This window comes from Ptychodera flava, chromosome 7 (genome assembly GCF_041260155.1).
Source record: "Ptychodera flava strain L36383 chromosome 7, AS_Pfla_20210202, whole genome shotgun sequence".
Taxonomy (NCBI): Eukaryota; Metazoa; Hemichordata; class Enteropneusta; family Ptychoderidae; genus Ptychodera; species Ptychodera flava.
Window position 1 is genome coordinate 21684447 of NC_091934.1, and position 20217 is coordinate 21704663.

Genomic DNA, 20217 nt, shown 5'->3' on the forward strand with positions numbered 1-20217 from the left:
TTTAAGATAATATTGCAATGTAAATTTAATGAAGAATAGGGCCAGGCTCGATTAGCGCTAAGCTACTATTTCTGACCCCAAGATTGCCCTTTCCCTTGACAATTGCTTAATGAGACTTGTATATTTGTTCATTTGTACACTTGAAATTTGGCAATAAAGTAAGTAAGTAAATAAGATTGAGACATCTACTGCCATTTTTTTGTCTACACTGGCATTGGAGAGGATGCAGGGTGTCATAAAAGCTCTTTTTGCGCTAAATATGCAGTCATCGCATTAAACTACGGTCAGTTGAGGGACTGTGATTGAACCATGATTCGATACCTTGAAACGCAACATTGACAAAGGGAGTTTATACATGAAGGTGTCAATTAAATAAACCTGAACAAGAAATAATTCCACTGCCAATATTGCATTCACATTTTAATCTGGCCGGAATATTCAAAACTTCACGCAGACTGGCCCGGGGACATGTATTTTTTAAATCTACAGCCTCGTTCAAGGACTAAAGGTGAAAATTCACGCAGACACGTCAGAGTTGGTAAGGTAAGTAATACTGTATTTATTAGCAAAAAGAACCTGAAGAAGTCGTCATCATATATTTTCCTAAATACATTCGAGTACTTCAGAAAAAATCTAGTAAAACTTACATCAGAATATGAATTCGATTTGATCTTCACATAATAATGCTTATGTGAAACTTTTCACTTAAATATTTCAAATGTACAATGCAAGTGGAAGTAACATTAAAATTACGATACACATCACATGTAACTTGAAACAGGCGTTAAATTAAAGAGACCAGCTCTTTGTAGCCATTACACATCACACACGAAAACAACAAACGAACACACAAACATGTGTACACTTCAAAGACTGCTTGACTCCTAAAAGCATGAGCAGACGACGAGTTCGTGTCGCTCGTCGACACTGACCGAAGCAAAGTCGTATAAGATGCACCTTGGAAATTTCAGACCCCCTTTTTCCCCCCGAAACGATTTCGTTTTCCAATATATCCCAGCAAATTCCGTAACATGAGAAATTGGGCAAAATATTTTGTAAAATTTGAGATTTGAAAAAATATAGCAGGCAACTCATCATTTGAGCTAAAGAAACTCTTGTTTGATACTTAAAAATTGAATTACGAGCCACGGTCGATGGAAGAGTGGAAGGTGGGTCTGTCATTATTTCACAAAACACATCTTAGTAAACTTATGCATCGATTGTCTATTCGTCCCGCGCAAGTGATCATGAACAAAATGTCGTTTTGCAGATCATCTCTTGTGATTGGCGATGTTTTGGTCGATGACGATAGATAACAGAACAAACAATTCGTTTTTGAACAGGTGGAGGTCGTACGGCCTTTTGCCTGATGTCCTTCGATGCCAGTAATCACGGATGGGCGTCATTTTTGTGATCCGGCATTACTTTAGATACATCCCACTGGGCATCAAGGCCCTCTTTGGCACAGATCCAATATTTCTGCATCGTCTCAAACCTCTCGTCCGGTACGGCAACAGCTGGTCTGGACGACACCTGGATTTTTGCGTAGCCGTGGAGTAAATTATGAACGAGAATATTTCGAAGCCGTTGATAGCATTTTAAATCTAAAAAAGCATGCAGGGCGGATAGTAATCGATGCGACAACCCGACACGAAGACATGATTCGCTTTTTCTACAAAAAAGTTACAAAAGTACAGAAAATTTGCTTGGCGCCAAAAATTTTGCAAAATGTTCTTCGAACACGTGACCGCTGTCGCACGAGTACAGCTTCGTGGCATGCTCTTGTCGCTAGAAATTTTAGCATTTCCAAACACTGTTTTAATGGTTGTCTGATGTCATCATTATACTGATGTTCATTAGAAAATAGAGAAGGTAAACATTGCCATGCAAAATTAGCTTATCCACATATTTTCTCATGGTACATGAAGGACGAATTCGCCTCTTGGGGCAGATATTCAGATCCTCAAATTTTAACGATATTTTTCTGGTTTACCGCTTGTGTGGACTTGTTTTGAAGCTTTTGAAGTGAATGAAGAGTAAACCATCTTGTATTTTCTGAAAATTGAAAATTCTATTTCACCTCATAGAATTTGCACCAGGATTAAAGGATATCAGCCATTTTGAATTTAAAATGTTGATAAAGTTCAGATAAATTGTTTCTCTAGTACAGTACCAAAATTTGCCGGGTGACCTCTGATTTTGACTCTTAATTTTGATAGAAGGTGAATGTAAAGTTTCCACAGCGTCTGCGCGAAAGGCTACGTTTGTCACTTCTGAGACTCACACTACCATATATGGCAAAATAAATACATAAGTCTATGCATAAATTAACACATTTAACTGCAAGCAACCAGCTCATTTTGCTTTCATAACAACATATAGAATTGGTCATTTATAATACTGTCAAGATTTATCGCACTGGAATGGCTTTCGAGTTTAGGCCACAATAAGGAAAATATGCGTGTTGCCCGTAACATAGCTCAAAACTAGGGTTGGTCGACGGACACATTTGCTGTTTATTGTGCATTTTAGTGTCTGTTTTGCTCGTTATAAGCCCTAAACAATAGAATTAAGATAAATTCACGAGTAATTTTTGTGAATGCGCCAAAAAGAAGGTTAGGGTCAGGATCACTGAAAAGTAATAGGGTAAGTTGGATTGCCGGCAACATACATATTTGTCTCGGCCTAATGCTATCTGACCCTTCGATGGCATACCTGAAGTACACTAGGCCAATTATTCCTTCTAGTTGATATCAGTACTTGTCTGAGAGTTCCTAAATAGGCGAAAACAACAAATATAACCCCTAAGATGGTGTTGGATTGCACTGCTGCTTTGCATTGGCCCAGAACACCTCAGTATCGCCCCGTTTAGGTCAGTCCCGCCGACAAGGGAACGAGATCTATAGATTGTCAAACTACTGCTTTTTTAAAATAAAGGTCAGATTGATCTGCCACCAGTCTATAGTTTGACCAATTTATAGATATAATAGAGCAGAAAGCAAGTAAGTCACCGACATCTACTGTATGCAGTGTTCAAACTTACTTTGACTGCCCGTTTCCTAATGAAAAGTCATCGTCAATTCAACATGTTTTCGGTAAAGCTCATACATCCGTCTCTCCCCTACTGAAACGTTTTAAAAAACTACAAACGCTTGATAAAACTATGTCGTTTCCAGGGTTTTCGATAATTCTATTTTCCAACAGGAATATATTCACCCATGAAGTGGTCGTCTGTGCGCCGGTCGTAGTGTATACTTGATATTTCCTACTGCAGTGATTCTGCAGCAAGTTACGTCTGAGCGCGCGTTCGTACACAGTTCGCAGTTTGGCGCCAAAAGTTCTGTCGAGATGATCCGAACTTTAACCTCGGCGTTCCTGAGATGTAGCAAACATATAATCGACCATTCAGAGTAGCGCAGTATGTACAAAATCTCGAGCACGTGATGAAAGTTATGAATTCTCGTCCTGCTGATTGTCGTCTGAATCGTCATTGATCTGCAATAAAGCAACCAAATGACATTTTATGAACGTTTTCGTCGCCCTCAACGACAATAAAATTCCACACTCGCACAGATTCATCACCGTTATACAGCCAAGGAAATGTTACAGAGTATTTTAACACAGAACAAGGAAATAAATAAGAAAATGGAAGATTCACGCAAAATACGTGCTCTGAAAGTAAGTATGTACTCGGGTACAATTCTTCGGTGAACACGTCAGATTTTGAACATTTCTTCACATGTCGTTTCCCATCGCCGACAAACATGTTCCAGACTTCGACGTCATAGCCTTGGGTAAGTTCACTTAAGAATGACGTCAGTGAAAACAGCTCTGAGAGCAAGAGACATGGAGACAGGAGTCATCTGGAGAGGCGGATCATTTAAAAGGATTCGCGTCGGAGGAAGTAATCGGAGGCTGCTGATGTAAAGTGAAATCCCGCAGTTTAACTGACGATATGACGCATGTCACTTTTCTTAAAATACCCATGCTCAGAGTGAGTTACATTTGTGAGATTAGGTACGGGTGCGGGTACACAATAAACCCACATCCTACATTACACAGTATTTATTAGCGGTTTATGATGTTTGCCCGTATGTATGTATGTATGTATGTATGTATGCATGTATGCATGTATGTATGTATGTATGTATGTATGTATGTATGTATGTATGTATGTATGTATGTATGTATGTATGTATCTATCTATCTATGTATCTATGTATCTATGTATCTATGTAGTCTATGTATGTATCTATGTATGTAAGGGTGTATGGGTATATGAATGTGTATGCATGAATGGATATACTAATGTATTTAAAAAATTAAGTGTATCTACTGCATAAATACACATTCCACTATGACAAGCACATTACATTCTCTTTGATATTCCGAATTATTGACGCATGATCACAGACTACATTTTTTAAAGGCACGTCACCGTTAACTCACCTCGCTCTCCTTATATCGTTCCCCGATGTACACATTTCGAATCCTCGGGCTCTCATCGCCGCTGCACCGTTTCTTTTCTGCCGCGTCTTTCTCCGTCGACCGGCACCAGTAACCTTTCTTCCTTGGCGACGGCGACGCCGCCGGCGATTTGGGACTGGTCTTCTTGCCATTGAAGGGTCCTATGGTCGGCGTTAACGTCGTCTTCCACGACGATCTTCGATGATAGACTGAAGATACGACTGACGGAATCATGCTACTCATCTGAAAGCGAAGATGGGGAGATGTGAGCTCTACTATGAGGAGGACATCGGTAATTGTCACACAAATGATTTTCTTGTGACGACAGCCTTTTTAATAGCATCACTGAAGGTATTCAGCTAGCCAACCAAGTAAAGGAGTGCGCCGCCAAAACTGTGCAAAGCTACTGACGTCACACAAGTTAACATGGCCGACACATTTCTTTCACCCAGACCTAGTGTACACTGTGGTGAGTGACACTGATTTGTACATACGTCACAAGATACCCTTTCAAGGTCAACCATGATCACAAAATGATATTTACCACTACAGCCACACATAAAGTCCTCGTCATACCGCACGCTTAGGTTTGTAATTTGTCATAGCATCTCTTTAAAGGGATACAGTCGTCGGAACTGCGCTCAAAGGTCGTATGGGACCCATACCACCACTGTAAACACTGTATCCAAGGTACCATGGTGATTGATGAAAGTTAAAACATGTCTGTCATAACCTACATCGTATAGTTTAAATGTTGCAGCTATGATGATGAGGTGCATCTGGATATCGTGCACGAAATACATTGTAAACAATATCTCGCACAGGCGCAGTTCCGACGACCGTTTCCCTTTAAAAGGACACATATTAGGACTGTCAATATTTTACATTACTTTTCTGGTCTATCACTGGCGCGGGCTAATTTTGAAGTACGGAATTAATGAAGTTGTGTATGATTGTATCATTTTTGTGAGGATCGAAAATGTAATTTTTCGCAATAGAGTCATTATAGTGTTGGCTGCCATTTTGAATTTCGAGTGTCCGGTAAATTTGAGGCAATATTTTCCAGTATCATAATTTGCACGGTGACCCCTTATTGTTGATTTTGAGGGAAGTTTGAGCAATACTAGAAGTTTAAATCTTTGAGTTTCACGGCGCATAGTGCCTTGACACAAACAATGGGCAAACGTAAAATACCAGAAATTTTGTCATTATTGTCTGTATCGTTCAGTTCGTGAGCGGGGTTAAAATGTGTGTTCTATCGACCACTCTTCCAGTATATTTCAAAATTCTTGCCAATCACAAGGTCGTTTGAGTTATAGTTGTTGTTTTTTTATTTCTTTATGAAAAATATGCTTGAACTCAAATGTGACTTGGAAGTGAAGCGATGAACTGTTTTTCGAAAGATTGAGTTCTACATTGTTCCTGCAGTGAAGCGCGCGAAAATCTTCTCAATGTGGTGGGCAGGGCGTGGGCCAACATGCAGGAAAATTTACCCTTTGAGTGCTGTCACTTTTCCAAGCAAAATTTTACTGCCACATTTTGCCATTTTTAAAATTTTTTTTCTGAATTTTTTTGATAATTTTGGGCTAAATGGACATCACATTTCATTGGCTACAGTTTTTTATCAATACCTTGGCAAAAATCTGAGAAAAATTGACCAGGATAGATTTTGTACAGGAGAGAAAAATTGACGTTGGCGCTCAAAGGGTTAAAGGCAAACCTCTTTACTTGATATTCAAGAAACATGTCAAGCAGCTCATATCATGTATACTTCTCATCGGGGACGTGAAAGAACGATTACCTCAAACCGTTCTGGTCAATGACATTCAATCAGGTCACTGACGAATGCGCTTTACAACTTAACCAGCCCACCTGGGATCCGCCGCAACGTTACACTGCAGGGACGGGGGTGGCGGGTTTTGAAAAATCTCGTCGTGCTAAAAACAGTTTTACATGATAGCGGGAAACACGGAGACGCCAGAAAAGGTCAGCGGTTGCCTTCTTCGTCAGAATACAAGGTTAGGTGCCGAGATACGACCTCGAATTACTAAAAGATCACCGGTGATCATCAGTAATCAGATTTGGTTTTCCATTCACTGGTACGACATGTCGCTATCTATCGCCCCATCTAAAACCTGTGCGGCTACATCAGTGAAAAAATACATTTCAAACGGAGTAAAAATTGTCAGTTTCACTGTTTGGGTTATCGTTGAAATCATGCCATTGGAGCTTAAAGAATGAATACCTCACACTATACGCATAAAAAATCGAAATCAACGGATTTAGATGTGTTCGCAATGTCTATCGTACGAACAACAGCGGTCATATCGCACGGACAGAACACCAATAAAATCACGTGTTCAGTCAGTATCCATCAACTGACAGTTTTTCATCGCCTTTGACACGTCTATCTTATTCATGTCGCTTTCAAAATTGACGAAAGTGCGATTGGGTGGTCATTTATATCACGTTAACGTCATCGCCATAAAAACTGCGTAAAATACATTGTCACATAAAATAGACACTGCCCCATAAAATCATATGAGTAAAAGAAAGATCTTCTTGAATCCCAATTTGAAGTTCACAGCCTTGACCTCAGGCTCTTGCTGTTTACAGTCAATGTGCAATTACTTGGTAATGAACACATCACGATTCACGTTTTACATTTCCTGAGAATACCGATCAGAAATTATGCAATTGTCTCTGTCTCTACGTTTCGTCTATTTACCTACACACTAGTCCGTCTGTACGTCTCCTGTGTCTGGCTGTCTGTCTGTCTGTCTGTCTTTCTGTCTACCTGCCTGCCTGCTTGTCTGTCTGTCTGTCTGTCTGTCTGTCTGTCTGTGTATGTCTGTCTGTCTGTCTGTATGTATGTATGTATGTATGTATGTATGTATGTATGTATGTATGAATGCTATGTATGTATGTATGTATGTATGTATGTATGTATGTATGAATGCTATGTATGTATGTATGTATGTATGTATGTATGTATGTATGTATGTATGTATGTATGTATGTATGTATGTATGTATGATTGCGCAGTTCCGTGGCGACGCGTTCTTTGAATTCACTTATCGACCAGGTGTGTTACTGTACATCATGAAAACAATGTAACGAATTGTTTTCCTCCCGATGTTGCATCCTGGTGTTCTCTTGTACAAAAAAACGAAGCCATACGGACAGCACGAAAATAATTTCTCCCATTTGACAGAATGTTGTATGTTTCCCGTATCGTAGACTACCAGCACTTCCCTACCTAATAATCTGCAAAAAGCACGGCCCGTGTACTGATGACTCCATGCCTTCATATAGCATTACTCCGAGAATATCAGAGCTGATGAATGTCACGGTGCAGAGTGTGCATAGGCAGAACTGGAAAGGTCACCCGGGTCACTGTTAATTTGTAAGACATAGTAGGTAACCCTTGGGCATTGCTTTGACTTTCTGGGCGGCACTGAGATTATAGGGGCTTATATTTTCCCCTTCCTCGTCTACGCAAAGGATTATTTCGATTCGATGCATTTTGTCTCGATCCCGCGCGCATATCGACCGGGCGTTATCAAGCACTCGGCATCGAACAGGTCGGAATCCGCTTCTTCCTGCTGGCAGTAAAACAGATCGTTTATTCGTCTGCAATGTTTTTTCTTGAAAGCACAGACTCTGAGTTTGTTATCTTTGTTTAAGATAAAGCTATACAAACCACGACTCATCTCTATCAGTCCCATGGAAATTAAAATGTTGAATGTTTTGGCTGACTGCGAATGGTAATCTTTCCTTTAATGAAATTTATCGCGCACAACGATTTGATTTGATTAACCCATCGCTTTCAGTGGTGTCGACGAAACCATTTACAGTAGAAGGGGTGGAAGGATTGATCACCCACTCAAAACTCCTGCATCGGTCGTTTAGTGCAATGCCGATAGAAAGTGATTTAATATCCTTCGACAAATTGATATTATGGCCTTGTCATGTTCAAGGTTGATATTTGACTGTCACATTGACCATGGACAGTCCCCCTCTGCTGTCTATGCATTGACATTCTTGGACACAGACCAAGATACTTTTATCAATCTGTATAAAAGTCGGCGGTTAAAGGGAAGCAGTCGTCAGGACTGCGCCTGTGCGATGTACTTCTTGCACGATGTCTAGATGCACCTCATCATCATCATAGCTCCAACATTTAAATTATACGATGTAGATTAAGACAGACATGTTTTAACTTTCATCAATCATAATCGTACCTTGGATACAGTGCTGCCATTGGTCGTATGGGTCCCATACGACTTTTGAGCGCAGTTCCAAAGACTGTATCCCTTTAAAGTTGTAACAACGTTTGCACAAACTAATATATTTTCATTTTCAATTCATTCGTCCGACGTGAAACACTTAGCACGGAAGAAAAAACTTATAAATGTCATATACTATCTCTGCGCGAATCCTGACGAGGAATTACGATCGTCCGCATCGTAACTGTCTGTTTACTAGTGGCGATTCATCGCTATGTAGCGAGGCACGGCTCCAGTTTTAAAATTGGGCCCGGTATCCACGACTTACGAACGTCATAAAACGATCCCGTGCGCAAATCGACCCGATGAATTGAATGCACCGAGTGATGAAATGGACAGCACTGCACAATGACAGAGGTCGAATGACCATCCTGATCAAATACTTCACATCAGTTTCTGAGGTAAAAATTTGATCAATTAATAAGCCCTGATCGTTGGTTTTGAAAAGGAGAAAAAACTTCACAACGCTGTTTAATTACACCACTTGCTAATCCATTTTAACGACAAAATTATTTTTATTAAATATACCTTTATAACCCAAATAACTGCATCATTTGCAGGCGACCTTTAAATCAAAGACCGACCTTTCAGATCGTAAGGTGCTAAAACAATGGAAAATCATATTCACATGGCAGTTTATTTAAGCGTTGGTGTGAACTTGAGGGTCATACACTTGTCTCCAAGGAACCAAAACCAGTCAGAGTTCCGAGAAAAGCAATTTATTACTGTCATGTAACACTGCTTATCAACAATTAGGACAATTAACAAACGTTTAAGGGAGATCGCGCCTCGGGGACAGACATTTGGACTCCAAAACTTTTACAATTCTCTTCTGATATACCACTTGTGGGGGTTCATTTTTATGCTCTCGGTGTAAGAAAACTTTTCACCGGTTTAGTTTTTCAAAATTCGAAAATTTTATTTTTTTTCTCATAGAGTTAGCACAGGGATGGCGGCCATTTTGAATTTTAAATATCGGTAAATCTTGGGTTATTTGTTTCTGTAGTACCAAAATTTGCTCGGTGACCCCCGATTTTTATTCTTGACTTTGAAAGAGAATGGTTGAAAGTTTCATTCAGGAAAGTGTGAGCAAACGTTTAAGTCTTTCACTTTCGAGGCGCATGCTACCTTAAGGGACACAATACATGGTAGATTGAATAGAAGAATATGATGGTACCTTTAGAAAGTTAATCCAAATATTTAAAGTAGTTATAACCATCAGGAACGTGATTTTGCACTTTAAGGAAATTAAGAACAAACTGACTGAATACTATAGGAACGGTACCGGTGCAATCACATTGGCTTCGCCGGTCAACCCGTTTGATTATTCGAACTTTTGAATTCAGCGGTTGCCTAATGTGTGCTTATGTGGACAGAGCGTTACCTGGAACAGAAGTATTACAAAGGCTCTGGAAAATATGATAATTTGCAGATACTTTCTCTTTGAGAAGATAGACTATCTTTGAATACACCTACTCTCAGTATCTATACCTTGAATGGCAGACACTCCGAGAGGAAGAGTGGGCTCTTGAGGGCGCATGGCTGGGCCACTTGACAGTCAAGAGATCCTATGACGTCAGACTTATTGCTGAGCAAAAGAAGTGGAAGCTACCATGTGAAACCTGTTCTCCTTCCACTTGGAAACAACGCATTGCTTTGGGAATTGATGATGTGATTGAAAAAAGTCTGAATGGGAAGAAATGGGCTGCAGCACTGCGGCCAATGCAGTTTGAAATCTTTTCTCTGACAACGAGATTAGAAATCGCTCAGAGTTGTCTCGCAGCCTCGGAGGTATCGAGACCCTGGTTGAGTATTCCTGGCTACAAGATCACCACAAGCAGTCCATTAACGGAATATGCCAGAGTGGACTGGGTTTTGTTTCCTTAGGGGAGGAAAAAACCGCATGCATTCTTTTGAATCTCGATCCGGTTTTGGAAAACCTGTTCAATTCCAGGACGTGAGCAGGAATGAGGACAAAAGAGTCGCTACTGGGATACTCCATCGCGACGACGATCTAATCAAATTTCACAGGAGTTGAGACAATTCCGCCGCTCGGCGACAATATTAAAGCACTCTGCTTGATGCGTTTGTGAGATAGAAATCAGTTTCGAGCAAAGCCCATTACAAAGTCTTCGCGTTTCATCCGATAAAGAGTCTATTCACAGAATACCCACGTCAACGACTTAAGAACTTAGGCACATTTTGATGTGAACAGGAAAAGTTTACGCGACGAAGTCTTTTCCCTCTATCTTTTGTACGAATACAAATATTAAATGGCATTTCTGTTTGACTGTCGTTTTCATTTTTCATTTTTCATTTTATTTCGAGTACAGACTTTCTCAGTTTCAGGCCGTTCAGGCCGTGTATTTATTTCCTGTCTTTTTCAAAGTCGCAATGTGATACATGCCTTACCAGCTTTGTTTCCCGAACGACAGTTGCAACATTTTGGCAGGATGTCCGCCTTGATAAACGCAAATTTGATTTCCGGTCTGCATGCATGACAGAAGACAATTAATAATCACTTTTACAGAGTGTTGTGTCAAGGTAGTATGCGCAACGAAAGTGGAAGACTTTTGCTCAAAATTTCCTCAAGGAATCTTTCAACCGTTCTCTTTTAAAAATCAAGAATAAAAATCAGGGGTCGCCGTGCAAATTTTGGTACTAGGGAAACAAATAACTCAAGATTTACCGATATATAAAATTCAAAATGGCCGCCATCCCTGTGTTAACTCTATGGAGAAAAATAAAATTTTCGAATCTCGAGAAACTAAGCCGGTGAAAAGTTTTCTTACACCCAGAGCTTTAAAATGAATCCCCACAAGTGGTAGTTCAGAAAAGAATTTTAAAAGTTTTAGAGTCCAAATTTGTATCCACGAGGCGCATTGCCATTTCACGATCTTTTATTGCCAGTCCCCTGGGTCTAGAAGGCCAACAAACATATTGTCTATTAAACACCAACACAAGATTGGCCGATCTAAATACCGCGTCTTTCAATATACTTTGAAGAGTACAACAAGAACTTGCAATTGGCATACAAAATGGAAATAAGAACACGATTTGAACAATTTTGGGATAATTGGATGCTGAAGTAATGTCGATCAATCTACAAATGTAATATTACACATTTGTTTTTATGATTAATTTGCAATATTGCAACATTCAGCTATATGGCACCTAACATGCTTGAGAAATTTGAAAAATATGAAAATCCAATTATCCTAAATTAGTTCCAATCGTGTTTAGGGAAAAATCATCAAGAGGAACAGCTACCGGCCCTTTAACTGACTTGTGTTACTTGAGGTGATGGCATATCAGAATTTTAACTTTATAAAAAACACCACATTTGTAACGAGGAAATAAAAAGCAACTCGCAACTTTCTGATATAATACTTGGATTTATACTCCCTGGATATTCACATCAACATTTGCTCAACTGTCTAGACTATGTCAACTCTAACCCGAACACGATTGAAACTAATCTAGGAAAATAGGATCGTTTAATTCTTCAAATTTATCAAACGTGTTAGGTACTAGGTGCCCTACAGCTGAAAGTTGTAATATTACAAATTACCCATAAAAACAAGTAAATTGCGAAAAAGGAAAATTAGACGAGCTTAAATTTGCTGATTAATCCAACATTACTACAATATCCTATTCTCCCAAATTACTTCACATCGTGTTCCCGGAAAAAAATAAAAATTACATGTTGGAACTTCTTACAGTTAGGTTCAGTCGGTTGCTGACTACGCGCTGTTGCTGTAACGTGGTTGTCAATCTTCACACACGCGAACTATCTAGTTTTGCATCGTCTGACACTGACATCGGAACTTTTAATATTCTCCTCGAGTTTTCGTTTTCAGAGGACATTGACTACGCAACGAACTTTCGAAAGATCGGCAGAAACAAAGACTTTGTACCAGCTTGTACTGTATTTTTTATTATCTGCAGGGCATACATTTTATAACTTCTTAAAACACAGAGTTAAAGTTTAACAATGGCTTTTCTCAGTGTTATCTGAAGGGAAGACAACAGTCACGTCATCGACTCATTTTGTCTCTGCATTGTCCCCTCAAATTAAGTTACACTGTATGCTCTAGAATATAACGACGAAGATGTTGGTGAATTTCTACGTTATTTTCTGGTCGATGTGATGTTGAAATTCCGCTCGGGGGTCGCTGTTAATACCGTCTTGCAGCCGTCAGAGACGGCGAGTCATTCGAGCATTTAATCATGTGAAAGCACCGCCCAAGGTAAATAGCGAGGGATGCTGTAATGTGCGCTAGAACAGCCGACCCGATGGGGATAGCAATCAATGGATATGGTTCCACAAATTACCTGTAACGTTAGCATTGGGGAATGGTGTCGACGCTATCGAATGCAAACCGCTGCAAAACTATTTTGCCTAGAATACTTGGAGACTCAATATATCATGTTTTCGTCGCGAACAAATGAAAATAAACACATATAAGAGAGTTAGACATGAATCTCCTACTTCAAGGACGACAGATATCGGTTTGTCGAAATTTCGCTTGAATCAAATGCACGCAGGTCATACCTTCATAATGACTCATATAATTTATTGCCACACCTAATGGCCAAATGTCGGCGAAGAGATCAATATCACGTTGGAAAATAGGAAAACACGGAATACAAATTCCCTTGTGCATGACTAGGTTTTTGACAGTGAACGAATTCGAAATGAGCGTAAAACTTGTAATCAACGAAACACCGCCTACAATGTAGGTATGACGTCGGCCAGCTGACGTTGAATGCTCGTGGAGAAAGTGGCGATGATTAGCATTTATATTGGATGCAGTCATTTTGCATAAAACATCCGGTGCCAGCTCTGGAAGTCTCCGCGGAGATTATCCTGAACGACTCACAAATCAATGTTATCGATAGTTATCGGATTTCCCTTCATTGCGATAGTTCTGTTTAAATGCCACGTGCAGAAATATGCGTATCGCAGTGTATCATTGACAACAAAGTGCTCTTAGTGTCGTTCAATAAGAAACATTATACCTAGCTTGGGTATATACATCAAACACAGTTACACCTATCTATCCATCTATCTATCTATCTATCTATCTATCTATCTATCTATCTATCTATCTATCTATCTATCTATCTATCTATCTATCTATCTATCTAATTATCTATCTATCTATCTATCTATCTATCTATCTATCTATCTATCTATCTATCTATCTATCTATCATAACTATAATTAAATATAATATGTAATTGTTTTATATTGGATGCAGTCGTGTGTGTGTGTAATATATATATATATATATATATATATATATATATATATATATATATATATATATAATGGTATACAGTTGTCCTTATGGGAAATAACAGTGCTCGATGCTGAAAGCAGAGCGTTACAAATAATAAATTACTTCAAACGCAAAGGAAAGAGTATCTATGTATCTTGCAAATCTTCAGACTGAAGATTGTCAGATGTATGAAACTCCAGCGACAGATATAATTACTTTGTACTTGAAGTAATTTGTGGTTATATATATATATATATATATATATATATATATATATATATATATATATATATATATATATATATATATATATATATAACCACAAATTACTTCAAGTACAAGAAATTATATCTGTATGTATATATATATATATATATATATATATATAATATATATATATATATATATATATATAAAGACGACATTTCTTTCTATGTGGCTGTATTTAACATGCCACTTGCTCCTCTTAGGTGTTTGGAAATTTGCTCCGTGCTTCGAATTTTCGCGTCATTTTAGCAACGGGGTTTAAGTCGCTGATGCGTTATTAATTAGTTCACAAGTAGTTTACTCCAAGAAAGGTATCTAGTTTAACATCTTAGAACAACTGCTGAATTTGAACGAGGTAGACGGGGCCACTGTTAACAGCTTCATATAACGAGGAATGCGCCGGTACTGCAGCACGGCCTCGCTGTGCGACGATTTGACCTGTCGCAATTTCCACAGGCTCTTCCTAACCTACAGTATCTAAACACGGTTTTACTCAGGAAGATTGCATGTAGATTCTTAGGCTTGGATTCTGTCATTACCTTCACCGTTAAATCCTCAGTGTTTCGAATCCGAAGTAGTTACATGGGTGATTTTCATTCGACAGTGTCCACCGCCTTGAAGAGGGATTTTCCACTCAGATATAAAAGGATTGTGGACATGAGACAACGTACGGAACGTGCAAATAATGCTTATATCAGACATGACAGAGCGTCGATGATTCATAATACAGTAAACAGTTTCACTTTTTCGTTTGATCAATTACCTGAATGCTGACTCAAGTACTTGTCTATCAGTCTTCCTGCCCCTCTCTCTCTCTCTCTCTCTCTCTCTCTCTCTCTCTCTCTGTCTCTCTCTCTCTCTCTCTCTCTCTCTCTCTCTCTCTCTCTCTCTCTCTCATACATTCATCCGGACACTTGGCGATAACCATTCCCATCATTGTTTCGAGAAACATATAGCTTTCAATCGAATGATATCGAATATTTTGTAGATCCTGTCCAGAAGGAAACTGGACATTCTTATATGTTGTATTATAATATTCTCTGACAGAGGTTGACGTAAACACGATTTGAACTAATTTGGGATAATTGGATGGTGAAGTAATGTCTATTTGATATGCAAATGTTAGCTCATCTGCTTTTCTTTTTAAGTTACACACTTGTTTTTATGAGTAATTTGTAATATCGCAACATTCAGCAATAGGGCACCTAACTGACTTCAGTTCTCAAATCACTTCATAGTTTTTATCTTAGTGAATGATTTTACAAATAGTTAACTGGAGGAAAGCATTAACATGCGTATGTTTACTACCTTATCATACTAAAAATCTTGTAACGAAATAAAAATCGTGATTCATTCCTTCAGAAATCTATCTTCGTCTGATTTTGTCAATTTCATTTCGCTCGAGACAAAAATTCAATTATTAATTAGTCTGTCTCATTGTGCTCCAGTTGAATAAAATACTATTAAATGTCAACAAACAGGTGATCATTAACCATTAGTGTCTGTCGGTACGTCTTCCTGTGTCTTGAGATATTCTTATGCTATTAGTATTCAGAGGAAATATTTCATTCATGACCGACATCTCAACGCCCACCACTCTGTCCATTTAAGGTCTTACTCTAGCACCCGCACTGGCCTTACCTTTCCGGTGCACCCTCGGGTGCGTGTCTTTGACACAGATGCCCAAAAGGCAATATCAAAAGGTGACATGATTGATATCTTAATGACAGTATTCGTGCTTGCGTGTGCTTACTTCCTTCAATTATGAAATATCTTTGTTTAGGTCCAAGATTAATTGTGTCGACTACAGTGAATTTTAATCTGCTTGATTTTTATACGACAGTTAAGAGAACTCCCGACGCGAAAATTATTAATTGCAATCGGATGTTTCACGGATTAATGAATTCTTTGACAATGTTTTGATTGTCTTTATAATATATAGAAAGGAAGTCCTTCCTTTGCGTGACCACGCAATCATTACAAAGCTTCTTAAAATTAGGCGAGGAGATGTGCTCTGTCTCAAGCTTCGTCTGCGCGTGACAGTTACGCCTTTCTCCCTCCGTTTCTGCTAGCATCTCTCTCTCTCTCTCTCTCTCTCTCTCTCTCTCTCTCTCTCTCTCTCTCTCTCTCTCTCTCTCTCTCTCTCTCTCTCTCAACTGCATTCAGCCTCGGCTATATTGAACAGAGAATCTTGCGCATATCCGAATGAACTTCACTGCTGTTCTTGTCATCTCACATACAAATATATGTTAACTTCATTAACTAAAATATAATGATACATACATGTGTGTATATATATATATATATATATATATATATATATATATATATATATATTATATATATATATATAAAGTTCATTAACTTAAATATATATGTATATATAAAGTTCATTAACTTATATATATATATATATATATATATATATATATATATATATATATATATTTGAAATATGTATATATTAGTTAATATATTAGTTAATGACACGTATGTAATGAATTACTTTCCTCAATTTCCGGACGTCGTAACTGTAATCGACAATCGTTCGTTGGGAAGATATGATTACACGTACAATATTGACGTCAAATTTTTATTTAATGGCCGTCGATTGTACCAGTAACTCTTATTTTCTTTATCTATGAAACAATGACGAATCGTTTTAACTACTTATGTACACTGCACATGTGTATCGGATGGAACATTATCTGGCAAACGGCAAGGACATTGGAAAGCTGTGAGACGTTTCTGACAGTCCAGTCGTTCTAGTACACTTCTGTTAAAATGCTTTTGAACACGAAACACGACAGTTTATAAATTCTTATCTATGAAATGGTAGGACAATAAGATTGCATTTGATGCTGTCGAAAACTCCAAACTGATTTCCTGAAATATCGTCGAAGGCCTTTCAATAACATTCATGATGTTTGGCCAAATGATAGGAAAATTTACTCTCGCCAGGTAATAACTCGAATTAGTAGGTGACGTCAAAATTTTACGAAGTGCGGAACATTTTCCAATTCATGTAGCGAATTTTATCGAATTACTAGTACCTATACACGCGTCGTATTTCTTCTTTTACGACCCTGTTTTGTTATTTCGCGTCTGTTCGTGCGCTTACCCATACATTCTCGTTAACTCCTTCAACAAATTTTCTTCGGCTTTATAATCTGCCCAATGGCAAATTTGAGATGAGCCACGTTAAACATTCTGACGCTGGGCGTGCGTAGATGCATACGTTCATTAAAACGGCATTTATTGTCCTTCAGAAGCAAAATCGATCACATATGGTAATACCTTGCACCTACTGTACTGCCGTAAGTTACTCTTATTATCTTCAGATCTAAATGTTTTTTACAAATTCTCCCACGATTTTCGTATTTTTGGCGTTTCCTTAAATCGCTATGAGGGACATTTGGAATGTTCTATAGCGATAATTTGTAGGTGGCATCTTTCTCATTAGATTGTCAAGGCAAAGTAAATTGAAAACGGCATATTTTTAAACCAGTGTAGCTGTCAGATACATCGATGACATCACGTCATACGTCATAAGCTAAATCAAGGTGTCCTCTAGTCTTTTGTATGCCGACAACCACTCACTTTCATCCTCAGAGTCCATTTACTGTGTGCATCGAGGCTATTCTCAATGGTTTTGTTTTTCAGTGACAGCGACGTGGACACATCAAACGGGACTTGCCACAACGGCACGGAGAGGGAGGATATTGCGTTTACGGATGACCGGCCGCCGGTGTGGTGTTCCGAGTCGACCCCCAGGCTGTGGGGGAATAGGTCCTAATCGGCACGCACTCACAAAATTGATAACGACCGAACGAATCGTTTCCATGGAAACCGCAATACGTCCGCCGAAAGAACCACTGGCATCAATAAAAAAAAACTTGGGGTGATGCATATCTAGGCTTAATTGCACTCGCTTTTTATCGACGGATGAAATAAGGAAAAACAAGTATTTCCCTATTAAAATTGGTATGAGAGAATACGAATGATACGAATCTGATGACATTAGTGTTAGATTTGACACTGCTTAAAATCAATAGTATTGTGATTCACTGAGTCAATTAATAGTATTACATAATAGTTATAAGCTCTCAGTATATTGAGCTGGTCCCCGTAATTGCCATGCAAATTTATAATAAATGCTATGAATTCTAATATTTAGAGAGTAAACAGTCAGTTAATAATGTTTTGAACGCCAACCTCCATTACTCTGTTGTGATAGTTATAAAGAGATTAAGTCAATTAGAGAGTGTTTAATTACGATCGTCTGGAGTTTCTGTATAATAGGTATTGGGCCGCTTGGGAGTTGAAAACCTGCATTGGGCGCGGTAGAGAGTGTACTTGGGCAAAATAAATATTCTCAAGCCCAATTAAGCCGAAAGGGCTGGAATTAATATCGGAGAGAACACTAGAAAAATAGCTATCGCATTCTGATAATGTGTTTGTTGACGACTACGTCATATTGGTCACATGCGCGTGACACTTTAATATTACCAATATAACATGTGACTACGCTCGATGGCAAATTGGCAACCCGCAACAAATCCAAGCCGACTGCCCTTCATGAAATGAAAACTATACATACATTTCGCAAAATTAAACTGTAAAAACATACAGCATATGAAAAAAAAACTGATTGAGTCAAATTTTAAAATAACTCTTCGATTTTTTGTTCGTTGAATTTTAAAACTAATTACGATTCAATTCGTACATAGTCTTCTAGTATATCGAGTACATGTCTTTCCCACTCAGCGTGTCATCGCGAGCACTCACCTATGTATTTCTGGCATTATGTAGTTTGCGAGACCATTGAAAATACGTATTAGTATCTCCGAACAGAAGGGATGTCATAGTATGCGATGATAAACTATCTAAAGATAAACCGTCGATAAGAAGAGACTACTTTTAAATATATGAAAATTGTCCAATGCCCGATAAAAAGCCAGAACTCTGTCGATAAGTAACGACTCGCTTATCGCAGCCGTCAAAAACACAAACGACGACACTCAGACTCCCGCTTTCCGAACAATTTGCACTCGTACACGGAAGGTATGACACGTCCACTAGCGACCGTAAGCGACAAATGTTAAGGCATTCCAACTCCTAGCGATATCGAAGACATTTCCGTCTCGAACCAAAAAAAAATCATATCTGACTCGTGGATTCGCAATGACTAGCGTACGTGCAATAATGCGCCTGTTCGAGCACAGTTTTACCAAAATGCCTACTCAGAGGAAAACTATCAACTTCCTGATGAACACAACTGTATCACAGCATTAGTGGAAATCAGTACACAAGATGTTCAACTTGCTATAGAAATTGTACCCGTAAACACGAACGCGGCTCGCTTCGCGCATCACGCATTGGTGAGGAAAAGAATTTACGGCCGCTCTGGGATCGCGCAGTATGTTTGCCTAATAGTATATACCGTTCAGAAACTCGATACGGATCACACGCAACTCTGTCTCCTATTCTCACCACGAGCTTTGCAGACAACCTGTACCAGAAAAAAACCGAACAAACAAAGTAAATTATAGTGCCTTCATAGTACTCACCTTGTCTATTGTAAGATCAGTGAAACGGCAGAGCAGTGTGTAAGGTAATATCCCAACAGTGTCGAATAAACGAAAACCCCTGCGCGAGCTGTTTTGAAGCGTTTGGTCTCTTTCTGCGCACGCGCAATTCAAACCTATCCTGGCGCCATCGAGTCGTTCCTCAAATGTTGACGGCGGGAAATTCACGGCCAAAAGCGTAGAGAAGTCTCTTGGCGCGTTTTAACAGGTTTTCATGCAATAGATTTATGTCGACAGTCGGTTTTAGTGGTTCGATTTATAGCCAGCTAAAACGATAGAAAACATAAATGCCGATATATCTGGGCATTATTGAATTAAAAG

General features: G+C 38.8%; 1 protein-coding gene across 1 annotated transcript; it reads right to left on the reverse strand.

The window, feature by feature from the left end:
* Window positions 1–535: 535 nt before the first annotated feature.
* Window positions 536–19992, reverse strand: LOC139137008 (uncharacterized). Its single transcript, XM_070704908.1, has 3 exons — window positions 19879–19992; window positions 4450–4710; window positions 536–3495 (listed from the first exon to the last, which is right to left on the reverse strand). The coding sequence occupies exons 2-3, from the start codon at window positions 4708–4710 to the stop codon at window positions 3451–3453; spliced, it is 306 nt and encodes a 101-aa protein (XP_070561009.1). The 5' UTR covers window positions 19879–19992; the 3' UTR covers window positions 536–3450.
* Window positions 19993–20217: the final 225 nt, after the last annotated feature.

Coding starts and splice junctions, on each gene's coding strand:
- LOC139137008 (XM_070704908.1), bottom strand. CDS start 4,710: ATGAGTAGCATGATTCCGTCAGTCGTATCTTCAGTCTATCATCGAAGA. Junction 3,496..4,449: donor AACGATATAAGGAGAGCGAG/GTGAGTTAACGG, acceptor GCTTTATTGCAG/ATCAATGACGATTCAGACGA.